This window comes from Heptranchias perlo, chromosome 23 (genome assembly GCF_035084215.1).
Source record: "Heptranchias perlo isolate sHepPer1 chromosome 23, sHepPer1.hap1, whole genome shotgun sequence".
Lineage (NCBI taxonomy): Eukaryota > Metazoa > Chordata > Chondrichthyes > Hexanchiformes > Hexanchidae > Heptranchias > Heptranchias perlo.
The window spans coordinates 15,959,306-15,976,217 of record NC_090347.1 but is presented as its reverse complement, the minus strand read 5'-3'; the positions used below and the strand labels follow the sequence as shown (position 1 = coordinate 15,976,217).

General features: G+C 42.3%; 1 protein-coding gene across 4 annotated transcripts in view; it reads left to right on the top strand.

The window, feature by feature from the left end:
- Positions 1-16,912, top strand: part of LOC137341113 (E3 ubiquitin-protein ligase rnf213-alpha-like) — a 143,142-nt gene that overhangs the window by 115,436 nt on the left and 10,794 nt on the right. For 3 of the 4 annotated variants that reach the window (XM_068004043.1, XM_068004044.1, XM_068004041.1), the window contains 8 exons: positions 280-534; positions 1,567-1,645; positions 3,393-3,427; positions 7,357-7,454; positions 8,625-8,781; positions 9,570-9,741; positions 11,007-11,104; positions 13,050-13,295. In XM_068004043.1, coding sequence (XP_067860144.1) covers positions 280-534; positions 1,567-1,645; positions 3,393-3,427; positions 7,357-7,454; positions 8,625-8,781; positions 9,570-9,741; positions 11,007-11,104; positions 13,050-13,295 — 1,140 coding nt within the window. Of the gene's footprint in view, positions 1-279; positions 535-1,566; positions 1,646-3,392; positions 3,428-7,356; positions 7,455-8,624; positions 8,782-9,569; positions 9,742-11,006; positions 11,105-13,049; positions 13,296-16,912 lie in introns of those variants that run through there. The other variant, XM_068004045.1, reaches the window with a different exon arrangement.

Genomic DNA, 16,912 nt, shown 5'->3' with positions numbered 1-16,912 from the left:
AAAGAAACCGTACTCTGTATCCACTCATGCTGTACCTGACCTGGTAGCGCTTGATGCCGATACTGGGTGCCCAGTGTGGAACAGTGCACTATTATCTCTCGCCCCATTAATTACAAAAATTCACATACAAAAAAAGAGTCATTGAAATTTCCATCACTCTTGACTGAGAGTTTTTCCACTTACTGCAATAAAGGGATTAGCAGCCTCGTTTGTAAATGAGAAGATAAACTGGTTCATATCGGAGAATGTGTTCACATTGTAAAATGTGTTATCTTTCAGTCAATCGACATGTTGCAGAAGTTTATTAAGGATGGTAAAGTCCTTGAGACTCCAGCCCTGAAGGATTTCTGCACTGCTTTGGTGAAGAATGAACTCGGAAACCCAGAATCTTCCCTGAGGATTGCACCAACTCAGTCAAACCCACAACGCATCCTGGTTGAAATAATAGTTCACGCAGCCTTGGTTTTCATCTGTGGAAAAAATGTTTTGTCATCCCCTCTCTGCAATATTGCGTTCGACTCTGCAAAAATGAGGGTGAGGAAGCCGCGTACACGCAATTGATATATTAGCAATTCGCTGCCCATGTCCTGATTTATGCACTTGGTCACCCAGTTCCCATTTACTCTTCACGTAGTAAATTAAGCCCCTGATTAATCCTGTATATGCCTCTTTGCAAAGGGAAAATTTGCAGGGCTATGGGAAAAGAGCAGAGGAGTGGGACTAATTGGATAGGTCTTTCAAAGAGCAGCACAGGCATGATGGTCCTTCTGTGCTGTATGATTCTAAGTGCTATAATAGGATTATCACAGACCTCCTGGCCTTTCCTCACCCTAGATACGCAAATAACATACATTCTTTTTGCCTGTCCTGTCCTTAAAAGGATTCCACTGCTCGATGTCTGATTTTTGGTGCTAACAGTATAAAGGCAATGGTGCAACAATAAGCATTCCCGGTCTAAAGTGAAGGATTAAATGTTTTATTTGTTCCTTTATCTCTTTTCCTGTCATTTATAAGTGTAGACTCCACTGCCAATGCTTCATTAGCACATTTCCTCCCTTAGTAGGATCACAACCTGGATCACATTATCCTCCTCGTCTGCCATAAAAGTCACTTCATGATTGAGAATGTCTGGTCCTGATCATTTTTTCTCTTAGACTCACCCCCACACCATCCAGGTTCGTATTAATCTAACTTTAAAAAGGGACATTGGTACAGATTTAGTACCAATCTGCCAGCTGCCAGTGGGGGTTTCACTATTCTGTTACACTCAAGGACCTTTAATGAGATAATGAAACTCATTAAAGTATTCCAACATCACAAAAATGCTCCTACAGCTCGAAATCCATTCTCCAAATTTTAGACAGTCTGACACTGGGCTTGCACCTGGGACTAGAGTGAGACTGCCAGAGTTTGGGATTCAATGGAACAGAACTCTTAAGTCCTTCCTTGACTTGGATTTTGATCTGAACCTCCAGAGGAGGAAACAGTGATGTCGATGTTTGAAACATCTCTACAATAGTAGGTGAGCTGCTGTGACACTGTTTACTTCTCTTGTTTAATTTTTAGCATGCTTACTTACCAACCATGCCAGAAGATCTTCAGAGTGAAGCCAAGCATTGGTTTGCGGAGAAAGTGACGTGGTACAGTAAGTGTTATGTATCCCTGTGTCTTTAAATGTTTGTAATTCCTATACCAAAAGATTTAATTTGCACGTGAAATCCTTAACCTTGTATTTTGTAAACTTACCTCACATGTACATTTATTCTCGTAAAGAGCAATGTTTCACTATTCACGATAAGTTATGAGGGTAGATTTTCCTTGTCCTTACATATGCCGAGGGACCGTGCACGCTGCAAGCATCAGAAAGTTGTATGCCCGCTGTCTGGATTGTCCAAATGTTGAAATCAATGTACAAAAAATCACGGGCAGAGACATTTGCAGTTTATGAGTTACCCCACCATGTATAATCACCAAGAAAGCCTACCCTATGATGTGTATGGTTTTTTTTTAATTGGTATGGTAGATGTATATTCTTCATCTATTGCAGTCCATGTACTTAGCTGTTGGGTAATTAAATCATGCAAATGGAAAATTAATCGATCGGCGAGTTGTTCCGAATCAAAATGATTCAGGCCTCCAACTGCTTTCATCAGGTGGTCAATGTGCTTGCTCCATTTGCCTCCCGCCCAATGAATGGGGTACCATCAAAATCACCTTCCACGTCTTCAAAGGATGTCCCCTCAGGTTTTGTTTATTTTTAAATTCCCCTTCATCAGCGCAAGCCAAAAGTGTGTTGCCCTAAAGGCACGCTCTGCAGAATGATTACATAATGGGTTTTGTTTTGCTCAATCGCCACCCGAAGTCCTGGAGCTTTTGGTCTCTCTACACCTGCTTCTGGTTCTGCATTTGGTTCTAGCTACAGCAAGTTTTTTCCCTGTTACCTATTACACCCAGTTACTCTGCTAAACCAGAAATTTACAAACTGCATTTTCACAAGAAGTCAAAGAAACAAAGGGGTTCATTTTGACTTTGGGTGATTGTGTAAAACGGACGATATTGGATCAGCCGCCCGTTACACATTTCTCCCGACATTCATTTTAAATGAAAATCGAGAGAGATGTATAACCGGTGACTGTGTGGAGACTCATCAGAGCAGCTTGTGGGATGATGCCTCATCTGTTCAAAAGTGAAGATAATCACCCATAGGGGACAGTCTTAGACAATACAGCGGAAAGTTACACGGGTTCTAGACCAAAGGTCTGTTATAAAGACAGGCATTCTGCTGACATTCCTGGTATGTGAATTGTACCTTCAGTTGAAGGATGGCAACGACTAAACTCAAGGATAAGTAATGATATTTTCACTCCGGTGGGAATATTCAAAAACTTTATTATACTAGAGCTAAATTATTCATACCAGAATATACTAACACCATGGATTCTATAAAATTTTGGATGGGCAGAAGAGAATTAAAAAGGAGTGAAGGCATTTACACGATGTCGAGAATGAACTGTGAGCAGTGTAAGAATCCAGAGATCATACTGATGCCAATACAATTTCCAGTACATTTTAGAATGCTAATTCTCTGGTGATTTACTAATATTCAGATCTCTCAGGAGTAACATTGGCAAATGAATGTTGAATGAATCACCACACTGTCGACAAATGATACTGATCATGTGGCTGGCAGATGTGGTCTACATTTTTTTTCTTTCTACAAGGAAATCGCAGGTTAATCCTTGGTTTATTTTTTTAAAATTATTTTTAAAATACTTCACACGAGAGCAGAACAAGAAGTAAACTAGTTTTATATAAAGATGGATTTTTTTTCTCATTTTTGTCCATGCTGTATTCTTAACAATGTAACTCGAATTTTCTGTATTTCCATGTAGCTTGCATATGTGGTCAACCTTTTCCAGTTGGTCAGGTAAGAATCCATATTTGTTATTTTTAAGTTCAAGTATTTATATAAGATTTCAACCTACTTAACTTGTTAATGGACGATAGCTTTTGCACTCCCTTTTAGAGTTTTCATTACGTCAATGTTAAAGGGTTAAATCATCAGTCATTACTTGCTGTTAGAACATAAGAAATAGGAGCAGGAGTAGGCCATACGGCCCCTCGAGCCTGCTCCCCCTTTCAATAAGATCACAGCTGATCTTCTACCTCAACTCCACTTTCCCGCCCTATCCCCATATCCCTTGATTCCCTTAGTGTCTAAAAATCTATCGATCTCAGTCTTGAATATACTCAACGACTGAGCATCCACAGCCCTCTGGGGTAGAGGATTCCAAAGATTCACAACCCTCTCAGTGAAGAAATTTTTCCTCATCTCGGTCCTAAATGGCCGACCCCTTATCTTGAGACTATGACTCCTAGTTCAAGCCCTCGCAGAATTTTATGTTTCAATGAGATCACCTCTCATTCTTCTAAACTCCAGAGAATATAGACCCATTCTACTCAATCTCTCCTCATATGACAACCCTCTCATCCCAGGAATCAATCTAGTGAATCGTCATTGCACTCCCTCTAAGGGAAGTAGCTCCTTCCTTCGGCAAGGAGACACAGTACTCCAGTTGTGGTCTCTCCAGAGCCCTATATAATTGCAGCAAGACCTCCTTACTCTTATACTCCAACCCCTTGGCAATAAAGGCTAACATACTATTTGCCTCCCGAATTGCTTGCATGTTAAATTTCTGTGATTCGTGTACAAGGACAGCCAAATCCCTCTGATTACCAACATTTCTTAGTCTCTCACCTTTTTAAAAAATATTCTGCTTTTCTATTCTTCCGACTAAAGTGGATAATTTCACATTTCCCCCCATCTGCCACCTTCTCGCCAATTCACTTAACCTGTGGATATCCCTTTGCAGCCTCTTTGCGTCCTCCTCACAGCTTACTTTCCCACCTAGCTTTGTATCGTCAGCAAACTTGAATACATTACACTTGGTCCCCTCATCTAAGTCATTGATAGAGATTGTAAACAGCTGAAGCCAAAGAACTGATCTATGCGACACTCCAAGAGTTAAAACCTGCCACCCCGAAAATGACCCGTTTATTCTTACTCTCTGTTTTCTGTCCATTAACCAATCCTCAATCCATGCTAATATATTACCCCCAATCCCATGAGCCCTAATCTTGCATAACAACCTTTTATGTGGCACCTTATCTAATGCCTTTTGAAAATCCAAATATTCTACATCCACTGGTTCCCCTTTATCTACCCTGCTAGCTACAGCCTCAAAAAACTCAAATAGATTTGTCGAAACATGATATCCCTTTTCATAAAACCGTGTTGACTCTGCCTAATTGTATTATGATTTTCTAAGTGCCCTGTTACTATATCCTTAATAACAGATTCTAGCATTTTCCCTACTACTGTTGTAGACCCTTTTAAAACAAAGAGGCTATGTACACAATATACTTTTCTCCACAAGTTAGATATTGAATTAACATTGACACTCATGAGGTTATTGGTTGGGAAGTGGATGGTCACTCCTGGTGCTGCTCTACAGTTAATCCTCCAGGGGGCGCACTTGAGCAGAAAGGGAAGGATTCCGACCTCAATAAAATTGTTTTCTCTTTTCCTCAGATGCCCCAGCAGAGTTAAAGAAACTTAATGAGGAAGTTCTAGTTAGATTTCAGTAAGGGCTAGGATTCAAGCTTTTCTCTTCTAAATTTCATTTTTTATTGAGACCTGCTGCAGTTATTCTGGCTTAGCACTCAAATTTACTCCCTCCTGCTCCATGGAACTATCCCATCTGTACTGCAATGCTGATCCATTAACTGAGAGCCAGAAAAACAAGACTACCTATCTCTGCCCCCCCCCCCCCCCACTCCTATCTATCTGTCTGCTTCACTGCTTCTCACCAGTCAGAGAAACTGACACAAAATGCAGTGGAAAATACAGGTGGCTGCTTTGCCAAACACCTCCATTTTGTCAAAGAATGACCCTAAATTCCCTGTGGCCCACCACCTTAACTCCTCTTCCCACTCCCACTCTGATCTTTCTATCTTTGGCACCGTACACTGTTCCAACCAACCTGAATGCAAGCTTCAGGGACAGTATCTGATCTTTCTCCTGAGCACTTTGCAGCCCTTTGATCTGAACACTAACCTTAGTGACTTCAGACTTAGCTGGATCCCCCATTTTGTCAGCAGCAAGGGGTGCTGGATTGCACAGTGGGTACATTGACACCTGAGAGAAAAAGAAGCAGGTTGATGTTTCAGATGTAGGCCCTTCATCAGACTCAATTCTGGCAGGGGGTCAGTGCCTGGAACATTGGTCTTTTCTCTTTTGGGGGACTGATGAACCTGCTGTGTGTTTCCAGTAATTGCCGTTTTTATTTCAGATTTCCAGTATTTTTATTTTGCCTACTTTCTTGCTTTTGTGTGCATCTATCCCATATCTTTTCACCAACGTACTTAGCTGTTTTCTCACCCTCTGTTCTTTTAATGCCTTTTCATTGCCTCACTGAGATGATCTTTGTATATCACCCGCTAGTTGCCACCTCATTACGGCTTATCAATAAACCTGTTTACTAACCATTGAGCCCATTAATTGCCTCTGTTTCATTGTGCATAATAACTACCCAGAGTCAGTTTGGTGTACATTGGATCAAAAGAAACTTCCAATTCAGCACATTAAAAGAATCACAGATAACAAGCATTCCAAATTATGTAATTTGATTTTGTGAGTCAACAGTTATGAGGTTCCAGTGATGTTTCGGTGCATGCACTGTGAGTGTTAAGTGTATTTTCTGAAAGAAGAAAAGAACAAACCTGCATTTATATAACACCTTTCACATCCCGGCTGAATGAGTAGTAGTGGTGGTGAGGCAAATTGCTGAGTTGCTTGCTACCTGTATTTGTTACTGTGTGCCAGGAGTGGCCAGTGCTGTAAACACTGGGGTTTGGTGATAACGTTATCAAGCTACCATTTTAAGATTCTTCCATAAATTTCTGAAAATACAAACTATTAACCCATACTCTGCTAAAAGAGTGATGTATATGAGAATCATTCATTATTGCTACAATGCATGTGGCCTGAAAGGGATATTATGATGCACTGGATAGTGATGAAACTTTGAATCACAGTACTTTCATCTCATATCAGTTAATGGTTCTGTTGCTAAAGCACTGTCTTTACTTTACATGCTATCCTTTTTTCCCATTGTTTTGAATCCTGGATGCTAAGTTGCTGTCTCCTGTCAAGGTTGTTCCTTCTTCCACCAGGAAGCCAGACAGATGGGATTGGACAGGTGGACTTTTCCATGTCTCCTGTCAATTCCTCTACGTGATCAGCCAGCAAGGGGTGTGTTGCTGTGGGTTTGGTCCTGCCAGGTTAAATCCTCTGGTCCACCCAAGAGAGGATGGCCTGCTGCTTCAGATGCACCATTTCGTGACTTGGCCAAAGAGAGACAAAATTTGACTGCCAGTTCAGACTGGGATTCCATCTCACTTTCCTCTGTGCAGGAAGTCCACAACTCTAATGCTAGATCCAGAAAGTCGCTTGCCCACTTAAGCATTTACAGCTCATTCTGTTTCTTTTCCTGCGTATCTGAGTGTCTTTCTCCCCTCTTCCCTCCCTTTGTCCCGTTCCTTGTTAAATGCTGATCATCGGTAATGTCTTCCGGATTGACAAAGGGCCCACACCCGAAACTTGTACTTGTCTGTTCCCTTCACAGACCTTCCGAATGTTTCCTCTATTTTCTGTTTTAGTTTCAGATTTCCAGCCGTTACAGTTTTCTGCTTTTTGTCTATGAACAGTTATTGTGTAAACAAGACAGTAATGCAGCTTCGCTGTTCATGGTGTTAGGAGTCAAGCTGATGACTAAGCAATTGTTTCCTTGATAGTGTGGGAGACCGGTTGAGACTGCTCGTTGCCCTGGTTGTGGTGCATTGGTTGGAGGACAAAATCACAATCCTGTTGTTGGATTTACTCCATCAGTAAAGTATGTACATTTTTATTAGGTCATCCTAGCAGCTTTGTTTATAAACTGTGACCCTGCCTAATACAAATGGTGGTTGTGCTGACACTAAACCGGCTGTACAAAGCCATAGCGAAGCACAGTACGAATGTCAATCAAGCAGGTCCCTCTGCTCTCCCTTTCACGGGCAGTGGTAGGAAGCTTCAACTAAGGCCGAGGGAAGCAGGCAGGCCAATCTCACCAAAATTTAAGTTTAGATTTACAAGTATTCTGTAAAGGGGAAAGGTAGCTAGATACTGGCCTTATCTTCAACTATAGTTTTGGGGGTAAGAAAGATGTGGTCAATTCTGCTACATGAAGAGACACTGATGATCTTGAAAAGCAGCAATGCCAATACAATGTAATGCCAGCAGACACTAACGGTTTTGAATGAAATCTGGACTGACCCCAGGCAGCAGTGAAAATTTAGGCCAGTGCTGGAAGCCGGTTAATTCAGTCCAAAAGAAGGTTAATTTTAAGATAAAATTGATATTTGATGGTAAAAGTACATTGACACCAGCTTTAAACACTACCTTGCTTTGAGAGAGCAAAGCCTAGAAATTGTGGCCTGTTCTGGGCGCGGAAGTAGTGTAATCTGGGCAGGTGGTGGGGAGAGGGAAGGGAATTTGGGGGGGACCTATTTCTGTTGGGTTTCCACTGTTTCCTGTCTCCTTTGAGAAATTCCAACAGATTGGTGGTGGAGGGGAGGGGCATGGGAGCTGCTTCTACTCGCTTTCTCCGTCATTGCACCACATTTGAAAGCCGGATTGGCTGGGTGCCAGGCTTCCCTGGAATGCCCACCAGTTCTGCATGAAGCAGGCTTACTTGCTGTACAAGGGCTGAAGTGGGGCCTACAATGCTGTATCCCAATGGCAGTCAATCTCCGAGAGGTCAGTTGCTGTTAAGAAAGTGGCTCAAGAAGCAGCTGGGCATGAACATTTTCAAGTTTAAAGACTTAGACCAGCCTGTGACCCCTCCTGATGGTGCCCCCATGTGGCAAGCCCCCCACCCCCCGCCCCCCCCCAGTTGTGCTGTAAATGGTGCAGGAACCCACTCCTGTTACGCAAATAGCCATGTCCTTGGGAACGCGGGATGGGGTCTGGGAGTGGCACTCCTGGAATTTCTCGGCTCAACAGGTCTATATTTCTTTTCTAGTCACAGAGATCAAACTCAGACTGGTCACATACTGGGACATGCCTCACAGAGAAATCAAGTTGTCGCACCCGATCGACAGATGACTCCTGTTGCTTTCTTGTTACTGCGAACACTGACACACGTGTCAATGATGCTCGGGACAGTTCATCATCAGCAGGTAATTGGTTCTTTTTTATTAAACTGTAAATGATTTGAGCTTGAAAATTTTACTGTGCAATAATAGCATATTAACATCTATATCAGTGATATATTAATAATCATGTCTGCATGCACTTCCTGGCAACTTTTTCCATTATAAACTCCTATGTCCACATTTATGATGGAAACTGCCGAAAACTTGTCACTCTGTGATTACACCCTTCCCCCAATAGAGGTGCTGTAGTGCCACCACGAACAGGAGGATGTCATTACAGTATGACCAGTTTACAGCAACAATTTCTATTATCCCCCCTCCGCCCTAACCCTGCTTCAAATTAAAAACTACACCTGATCTTGACTCCCTGTGTTAAACGCCATGGGAGAGCATCTAGTATTCAGATTAAATCCTTCCTTCACTCTTTTAAGTTACTTTTTGATTCTTTTGAAAGAAATGGTTAATGCCACCACTAAAATAATGGATAAGGGCATTTTATATGAATATGTTAAGTGCTCAAATTTTAGTATCGCACGGTATAATTTCCAGGCTATCATTTCTATTCTGTCACTTACAATGAATGACTGACTGCTAAATTTAGTTGTGTGATAGCAACAGAAAGTGGTCACAGCAGGTAATCATTTGTCATTTAAAATGTATGGGTGTGGTGGAGGTTGTAAGATCCCCTGTCATTCAAAGGTGTGATTAAATCCCCGTGTTGAAAAGGTGACGAGTTGAAAACTCTTGCTGTGTGAATACATTTCATATAAAATTGAAACTGCCAAAATTTTATCAATTTATTTTTTATGCAGATCATCACAGAAATGGTCAGGCCACAGGTACAAAATGTCACAGAGTTTTTATGGCGCCATCTTGAAAAAGATCTGGTACAGCTTGGAAAGTCACTGGGGAAGAACATTGATGACACAGCCACCTGCATTCATCTGGTTATTGACAAACTGCTGGATCAGCCTCACAGGAAGGGTAAGGTGTCTTCTTGAGAACACTTAACTCTTTACTCATGCCATCAATCAAGTGCAATGGGTGCTGGGGACACACCAAGACCCCTCAAACTATTTTGACTTGTCCTGCCCCTTTAAAGAATCGTCTTTTCATTTGCGATCTTCAGTGATTTTTGGGCTTTTGATTGTATTTTATGCTACCTATAATTATTCTTTTTATTAAAATACCAATATTCAGTTCTTTCATTTTCTCACGAGAATGATTGTAAAAAAAAAATTGAAATCAGTTTGATTAAAAATAACACAAGAACAGCACTCAGATGGAGAGGGTGAGACTCAGCCACCGACACCCATCCTCTCCAAAGTTTGTGGGGTCGGTTTGTGGCTTTGATGCTGGGGTGTGGTGGGTGGGCATCTGGGGTGTCCCCATTAGAAGAAGATACATAGTGTGTGGCACAAATGGCCAGCTGCGGTGGTGTCACGCCACCCCCTCTAGAAACAAAATGAGGAAGCCCCTCATGAGGAGACCACCCCTGCTTTAAAGAAAAAAGTTAACACTCATCTTTGGAAGTCCAGGCCCTATCCCAGCCCCTCATTTGCAGGAGATTGGCGACCAGTACACCTCTCCTCCCTCAACGTACCGACCTCCAATTTTAGAACAGATTACCTATAGTATGAGGGTGTGGCGCAACATTGGGAGGCCTTGGCCTTGGCCCCATCCCTCCTGACATAGGCTCTCAAGTAAGGGGCGGACAGAGGTTCTGCTCCTTACTAGTCCTCACAGGAACTTCCAGAAACACCGGAAAACCAACGTAAACTCCGGAGGAATTTCAGCCCCAAGATTTTCATAAAGGGTGACTTATCTCAAATTATAAGGGCCTAACCTGATTGAAACAGCTAGAAGTGGACACATTACATGTGGCGAAACATTACTTTGTTTGTGCATCTTTGTGCAACTAGGAAAATATAAATCCTTTTTAAAATTCCATCGGCTGCCACAGTGCACTTTCAGGAATATTCATGTCAATCATAAGTCAATCTCCCAAAAGTGCATTGTGCACAACTTGTGTTTCTGCAAGTCTGCAGTTTAATTTATCTATTGCCATAATATGTACGGTTCCTATCCTAACAAATTCGAAATGAACTTTTTTAACCAAAAGGACATTGTTCCCCAAGAGTTGTCCAATAACATTCAATAGAGAGGGCAGGTTATCAGTCCATAGAAAATGAATACACGTATTGAACTTTATACTGAATTATATCTTTTCTGTGACATTATTTGCCCAGAATACGGAGGAGAATGGAATCAACACCTGTCATCAAAGCAAGCTAGAAATGAATGGGAGAGCCAATTCATCAAAGTTCTTATTTCTCCATTGTTAAAGGTTAGTTGAATTAATGTATGAAATGCCCCCTTCACGTGTCCAGGTGTGGTAAATGTGCTCATCATTACAATACTGTTTTCTGCATTTGGACTTTCAGAACTATATGAAGAACATAAAGTGCAGCTAGCAACACCAACATTTTTATAGTGCTCCTCACGTGCAGGAAGACATCATAGGGTGCTTTACAATAAGGAGAAAAAGGTGGGGATGGAGCATGGGAAAAGTGGAGAAGGCATGGAGAGGCTAGGATGGGGAGTCAAAGGCATGATCACAGAGGAAAGTTTTGAGGAGGTTTTTGAAAGCAGAACAATTAAAAAAATTAGCTTCATCTATCTGTATTTTTAAAGGAATCACTTTATCAGTAACGTCAGCCTTGGCTCAGTGGTAGCGCTCTTGCCTCTGAGTCAGAAGGTTGTGGGATCAAGCCCCATTTTAGAGTCCTGACCACATAATCTAGGCTGCCACTTCAGTGCAGTACTGTGGGGGGTACTGCCTTTTGGATGAGATGTTAAACTCAGGCCCAGTCTCCTCGCTCAGATCTAAATGATCCCGTGGCACTATTAGAAGAACAGAAAGGGAGTTCTCCTCGTGTCCGGACCAATATTTCTCCCTCAACCAACATCACTAAAACAGATTATCAGGTCATTTGTCTCATTGCTGTTCGTGGGACTGCTGCACATAAATTGGCTGCCACGTTTGCCTTTAATACAACAATGCATACATTTCAAAAATTACTTCATTGGCTGCGAAGTGCTTTGGGATGCCCTGAGGATGTGAAAGGCACGATATAAATGCAAGTTCTTTCTTTTTGTGTCTGTGAAATGGGGTGGCCGGAACACGCAACTAACCAGATTCTTCCACATATTTGATGTGAGTTGGCCAGTTTTTGTTAGTGCCATTGGCTGTATTAAGAAATTAATTAGGTCAAAGATTGCTTGGGCATGTCTCTCTTTGAAATATTAATATTAACAAGTCTATAGACTGGGGAAACAAACCGATTAATCGGGGGTAATTTTCACCTTCACAGCTAGGGCAGTAAACTGGCAGAACGGATTGCCTGCCCATTGTGGAACCTGCCTAATTTCACTTCCATTGATTTCAATGCTTCATCACCCAAGTGGTGGAGATAAAGATTACTCCCCTTGCCTCTGATGTCTAAACCATCAAAACAGTTATTGTCTCAACATTAACACCTGTGATACAAATGACTTTTCTATGGCATAAATCACAACCATACCAGCTCAACTTGAGTTCTGAATTGACGTCTCATTAAACATTGCACCGCGAAGTCTACAGCTCTTTTATCTAAAAGCTGTGTCATGCAATGACCCATGCAGGAAGTACGTTCTAAAAAAGGGCATAACACTTTGTGGAATGATTCTATCTTTCTTGTACTTTTTAGTTTCTTTCTGTGCCTTACTGCTTCTGCATGTGATCTTACATGTGAATAGACCCAACTGTTAGTTTTAGCCTGCACTCATTGGTCTGACAGTGTGAGATTTATCACTTTTTGGAGAAGACCAGGATGAGGTAGACAACCCACATGATCTCCGTTGGACTATATACAATAATTAGGGGGGTAATTGTTAATACTGGACATGCAATCCCAGACACTGCAGGTATAAAGGTACAGAATCGTCAGTTTGTAGGATATTTAGTCGGCTTTCGGAAACAACTTTTTTTGCAGTGAACCCAAGATATAAGTGTTGGGAGAAAGGACAAACCGTAACTCTGCTGAAATTTATTCCATTTTAGAAGTTTTTAAAAATTTAATTTAAGTGAGTTAAAACAACTTACACATCAAGCAGGAAGTTATTATTAACATGTGTTTTCCCCCCGCCAAAACTGTTAACACCTCTTATCTTGTGACTTGCTGGTGAACATTCAAGTTATAAAGCTAGTAATCGAGGAAGCTTACCCCTGTTTTTTTTAATGTAATTTACAGCAACTAGATAAAAGGTTGTCAGATGTCGGCAAGCAGATGAGTTCTGACGACAGAATCGGTGGGAGTCCCGTTGTTAAAATGCTGTATGGAGACCCATCGGATTTGCTGACTTTTCCTCGTGACGTTTTGGACTGTTCCTCCGCCTGGATCTGTCAACGTCGAACATGTGTGGAGAACTTTACCCACGTCGTAGAGCAAAAGGATGGAAAGAAACTGACGCCTATCCTGTGGAAATTTCTTCAAAAGGTACTTGAAATGTTGCTTTGCAGTTACTATCAGCTGATTGGGTCTTAACATAATGTATCCACTGTAATAAAGAGCTCCATTGAAGTAATCATGAGAGGAGTGTTCCCAGTGAGACAGAGCAGTAAAGCAGAAGAAACTCATTTTTATGTGGCCAAAAGAGTGGATTACAATTCAGAAGAAGTCATTATCAAACTGTATAGTGTTTGGTCAGACTATATTCAGACTACATTTTGTAGTTCTGGTTCCCAAGACGCAAAGGAAGATATTAAAGCTTTGTGGCAGTACAAAGAAGAGCCACAAGGCAGATCCCTAATGTTAGAGGTCTCAGTTATGAGGAAAGACTCCCTCCCCACAGAGCCACGTCATCTCCTGGGAGAGACAGAAAAACCCAGGCCAATTAGGGGGAAAATCTGGAAAATTCATCTCATAGAAACATAGAAAATAGGAGCAGGAGTAGGCCATTCGGCCCTTCGAGCCTACTCCACTATTCAAAATGATCATGGCTGATCCTCTACCTCAATACCATATTCCTGCTCCCTCCCATACCCCTTGATGCCTTTTGTGTCTAGAAATCTATCTTGCCCCTTCTGAAATATATTCAGTGATTTGGCCTCCACAGTATTCTGTGGTAGAGAATTCCACATGTTCACCATCCTCTGAGTGAAGAAATTTCTCCTCATCTCAGTCCTAAATGTCCTACCCCGTATCCTGAGACTGTGACCCTTTGTTCTGGACCCCCCCAACCAGGGGAAACATCCTCCCTGCACCCAATCTGTCTAGCCCTGTCAGAATTTTGTACGTTTCAATGGGATCCCCTCTCATTCTTCTAAACTCTAGTGAATACAGGCCTCCGACCCCTTAAGGTGATCAAAACCAGTCCATGAGATCACAATGACCCTGATATATGTTACTTCATGTACGAGGTGATCTCCACCACAGCCAGAAACAGGTCCAGCTTTCCCTTGAAGGAATACAGCGAATCAACGTTCACCCCGCGAGCCAGTATTGGTGAGACCGCACCTGGAATAATGCACACAGTTTTGGTCTCCATACTTAAGAAAAGACATACTTGCTTTCGAGGCAGTACAAAGAAGGTTCACTCGGTTAATCCCAGGGATGAGGGGGCGGACATATGAGGAGAGGTTGAGTAGATTGGGACTCTACTCATTGGAGTTCAGAAGAATGAGAGGCGATCTTATTGAAACATATAAGATTGTGAAGGGGCTTGATCGGGTGGATGCGGTGATGATGTTCCCAAGGTTGGGTGAAACTAGAACTAGGGGGCATAATCTTAGAATAAGGGGCTGCTCCTTCAAAACTGAGATGAGGGGAAACTTCTTCACTCAGAGGGTGGTAGGTCTGTGGAATTTGCTGCCCCAGGAAGCTGTGGAAGCTACATCATTAAATAAATTCAAAGCAGAAATAGACAGTTTCCCAGAAGTGAAGGGAATTAGGGGTTACGGGGAGCGGGCAGGAAATTGGACATGAATTTAGATTTGAGGTTAGGATCAGATCAGCCATGATCTTATTAAATGGCGGAGCAGGCTCGAAGGGCCGATTGGCCTACTCCTGCTCCTATTTCTTATGTTCTTATAACCTGTTCCACAAGTCCACTATTCTCTGGGGGAAAAGAAGAACCACCTAACATCCAATCCATTTCTACCCTTACGTAACTTGAGTGTGATCCCTGGTCTTCCCTAACTTATCCAGTTGAAATAATTGGTTCATATTAACATAATCGAGTCCCTTCATTATTTTATAAGCCTTGATCAAATTTCCCCTGAGTCTACGCTTTTCTAAAGTATACAGACCCAGCTCTTTGACCCTATATGGGCAACTAAAGTGTTCTAGACTGGGAATTAATCTTGTGGCCCTCCTCTGTACTCCTTCCAAAGCGTCAATATCCCTCACCACGTAAGGAGAGCAAAATTGGACACTGTATTCTAACTGAAGCCTAACCAAGATCTTGTGCAAGGACAAAATGATGTGCTTTGATTTGTATTGTTTTTTTCCTGTGAATACAACCTAGAACCCTGTTTGCTTTGGCTATAACTTTGTGGCATTGGCAATGAACCTTTAGAGAGATATGCACTATAACATCAGATCTCTCTCTTTCACCACAGGGTTCAATTCTGTTCCCTTTAGAGTGTATGTATATTTAACATTAGACTTGTCCACGTGCATAACACTACATTTTTCAAAGTTAAACATCATTTTCCAAACATGGGCCTATTCCCCAAACACTCCCTGGCTGACATCAGCTAACTGGGCAGAGATTTGTGATTAAACTTGAACCTGTCTGGACTCTATCATTCAGCTGCTCACTTAATAATCTTGCCAAACAATCAGAAAGGAGGAGGTGGTGGAAAAATAACTTTTTTGCAATTGGATTTTCTATGTTTGTCAAAGACAGGACTTTAGAGGGAAACCAATGTATTTGTAAGTGTGACTGTTCTGTCTATGCTGTGACTAGAGTACAGAGTATTTTATTGTGTTTACAAAATATACAAGCCAATAAATGTCATAAAAAAGTGACAAGAATACTTAAGGATCCCAAAAATGTTCTTAATGTTAATGCTGTATTAAAATTTCCGTTTTTTTTTATTGCTTAAGCATACCAGTCCTACCTACTGTTAGTTGCCCTGCTGATTTGAACTGCCATTTTAAGCATGCCATCCTGCATGAAGCAGATTGAGGTGCTCTGACATGACGGGCTCATGTTTTACTCCCGGGTAGGAACGCAGCCTAGCGTGTGACTGGCCCGTCTGGGAGCGGTACCAGGGAGGCTCATCCGATTTTAACGGCCGGGCCTCATCAGCATGCTTGCCGACTTCCCAACCTAAATGGCCTATAAGCGGCTGCCCGGCCGTTAAAATCGGGCCACTCGGAGGCCGGGTGACCCGGGGTAACGGTCTCCTGCATCAAAGTACCCGGGGAGGGGAATCACGGTCGGGGACTGGAGGTGGTGGTGGGGGGGGAAAGCCTGTGGCAGGGGATGCCCAACGTGTCCTTGTGGAGCCCGGAGGAGCACTCCTCCTGCAGCACAAGGGAGCCTGTTTAAAAATTAAAAATGTACACCTCACCTGAGCCTCTTCTGGCCCTGCATCTGGATCCCGACAGCTTTGGCCTGGCAGCGAAACCATCATTGCCCTTCCCTCCTAAGGCCTCAGGTAAAAATATCAGTTGGACCCCAATGTTATTGGAGCTTGATCTGCATATTTAAAGAAGGAATCCAGTGGCTCAAGGTGGGTGTAAAACTGCAGTCGACCAGATCGGGGCAGGAACAGAGTGGGTAAGTGTCCTGCTCCATTTTAACTGCCCCCTTGCCCAGCCTCTGCCTGGCGTGAGGTATGAAAATAGATGCCGATGTTTCCCTGCCAAGCAAAGCATTCCTATCTTCTCACCCATGCTTCTCTCCCTCCTATCTCTGTTCCCTATGTAACATCTATTTAACTGGGTCTAGCTGGCTGTGACTAGTAGGCCAGCTTCACAATATTTTTTTAAAAAGAATCCTTAAGTTGGGGATTCAATCCTTATTTTAAAAAGGGTTAATTTTGTGTGCTGAAAAATCAACTTTTTTCAGCACCAGCTGTCCCTGAATTGCTTTATATGTATAA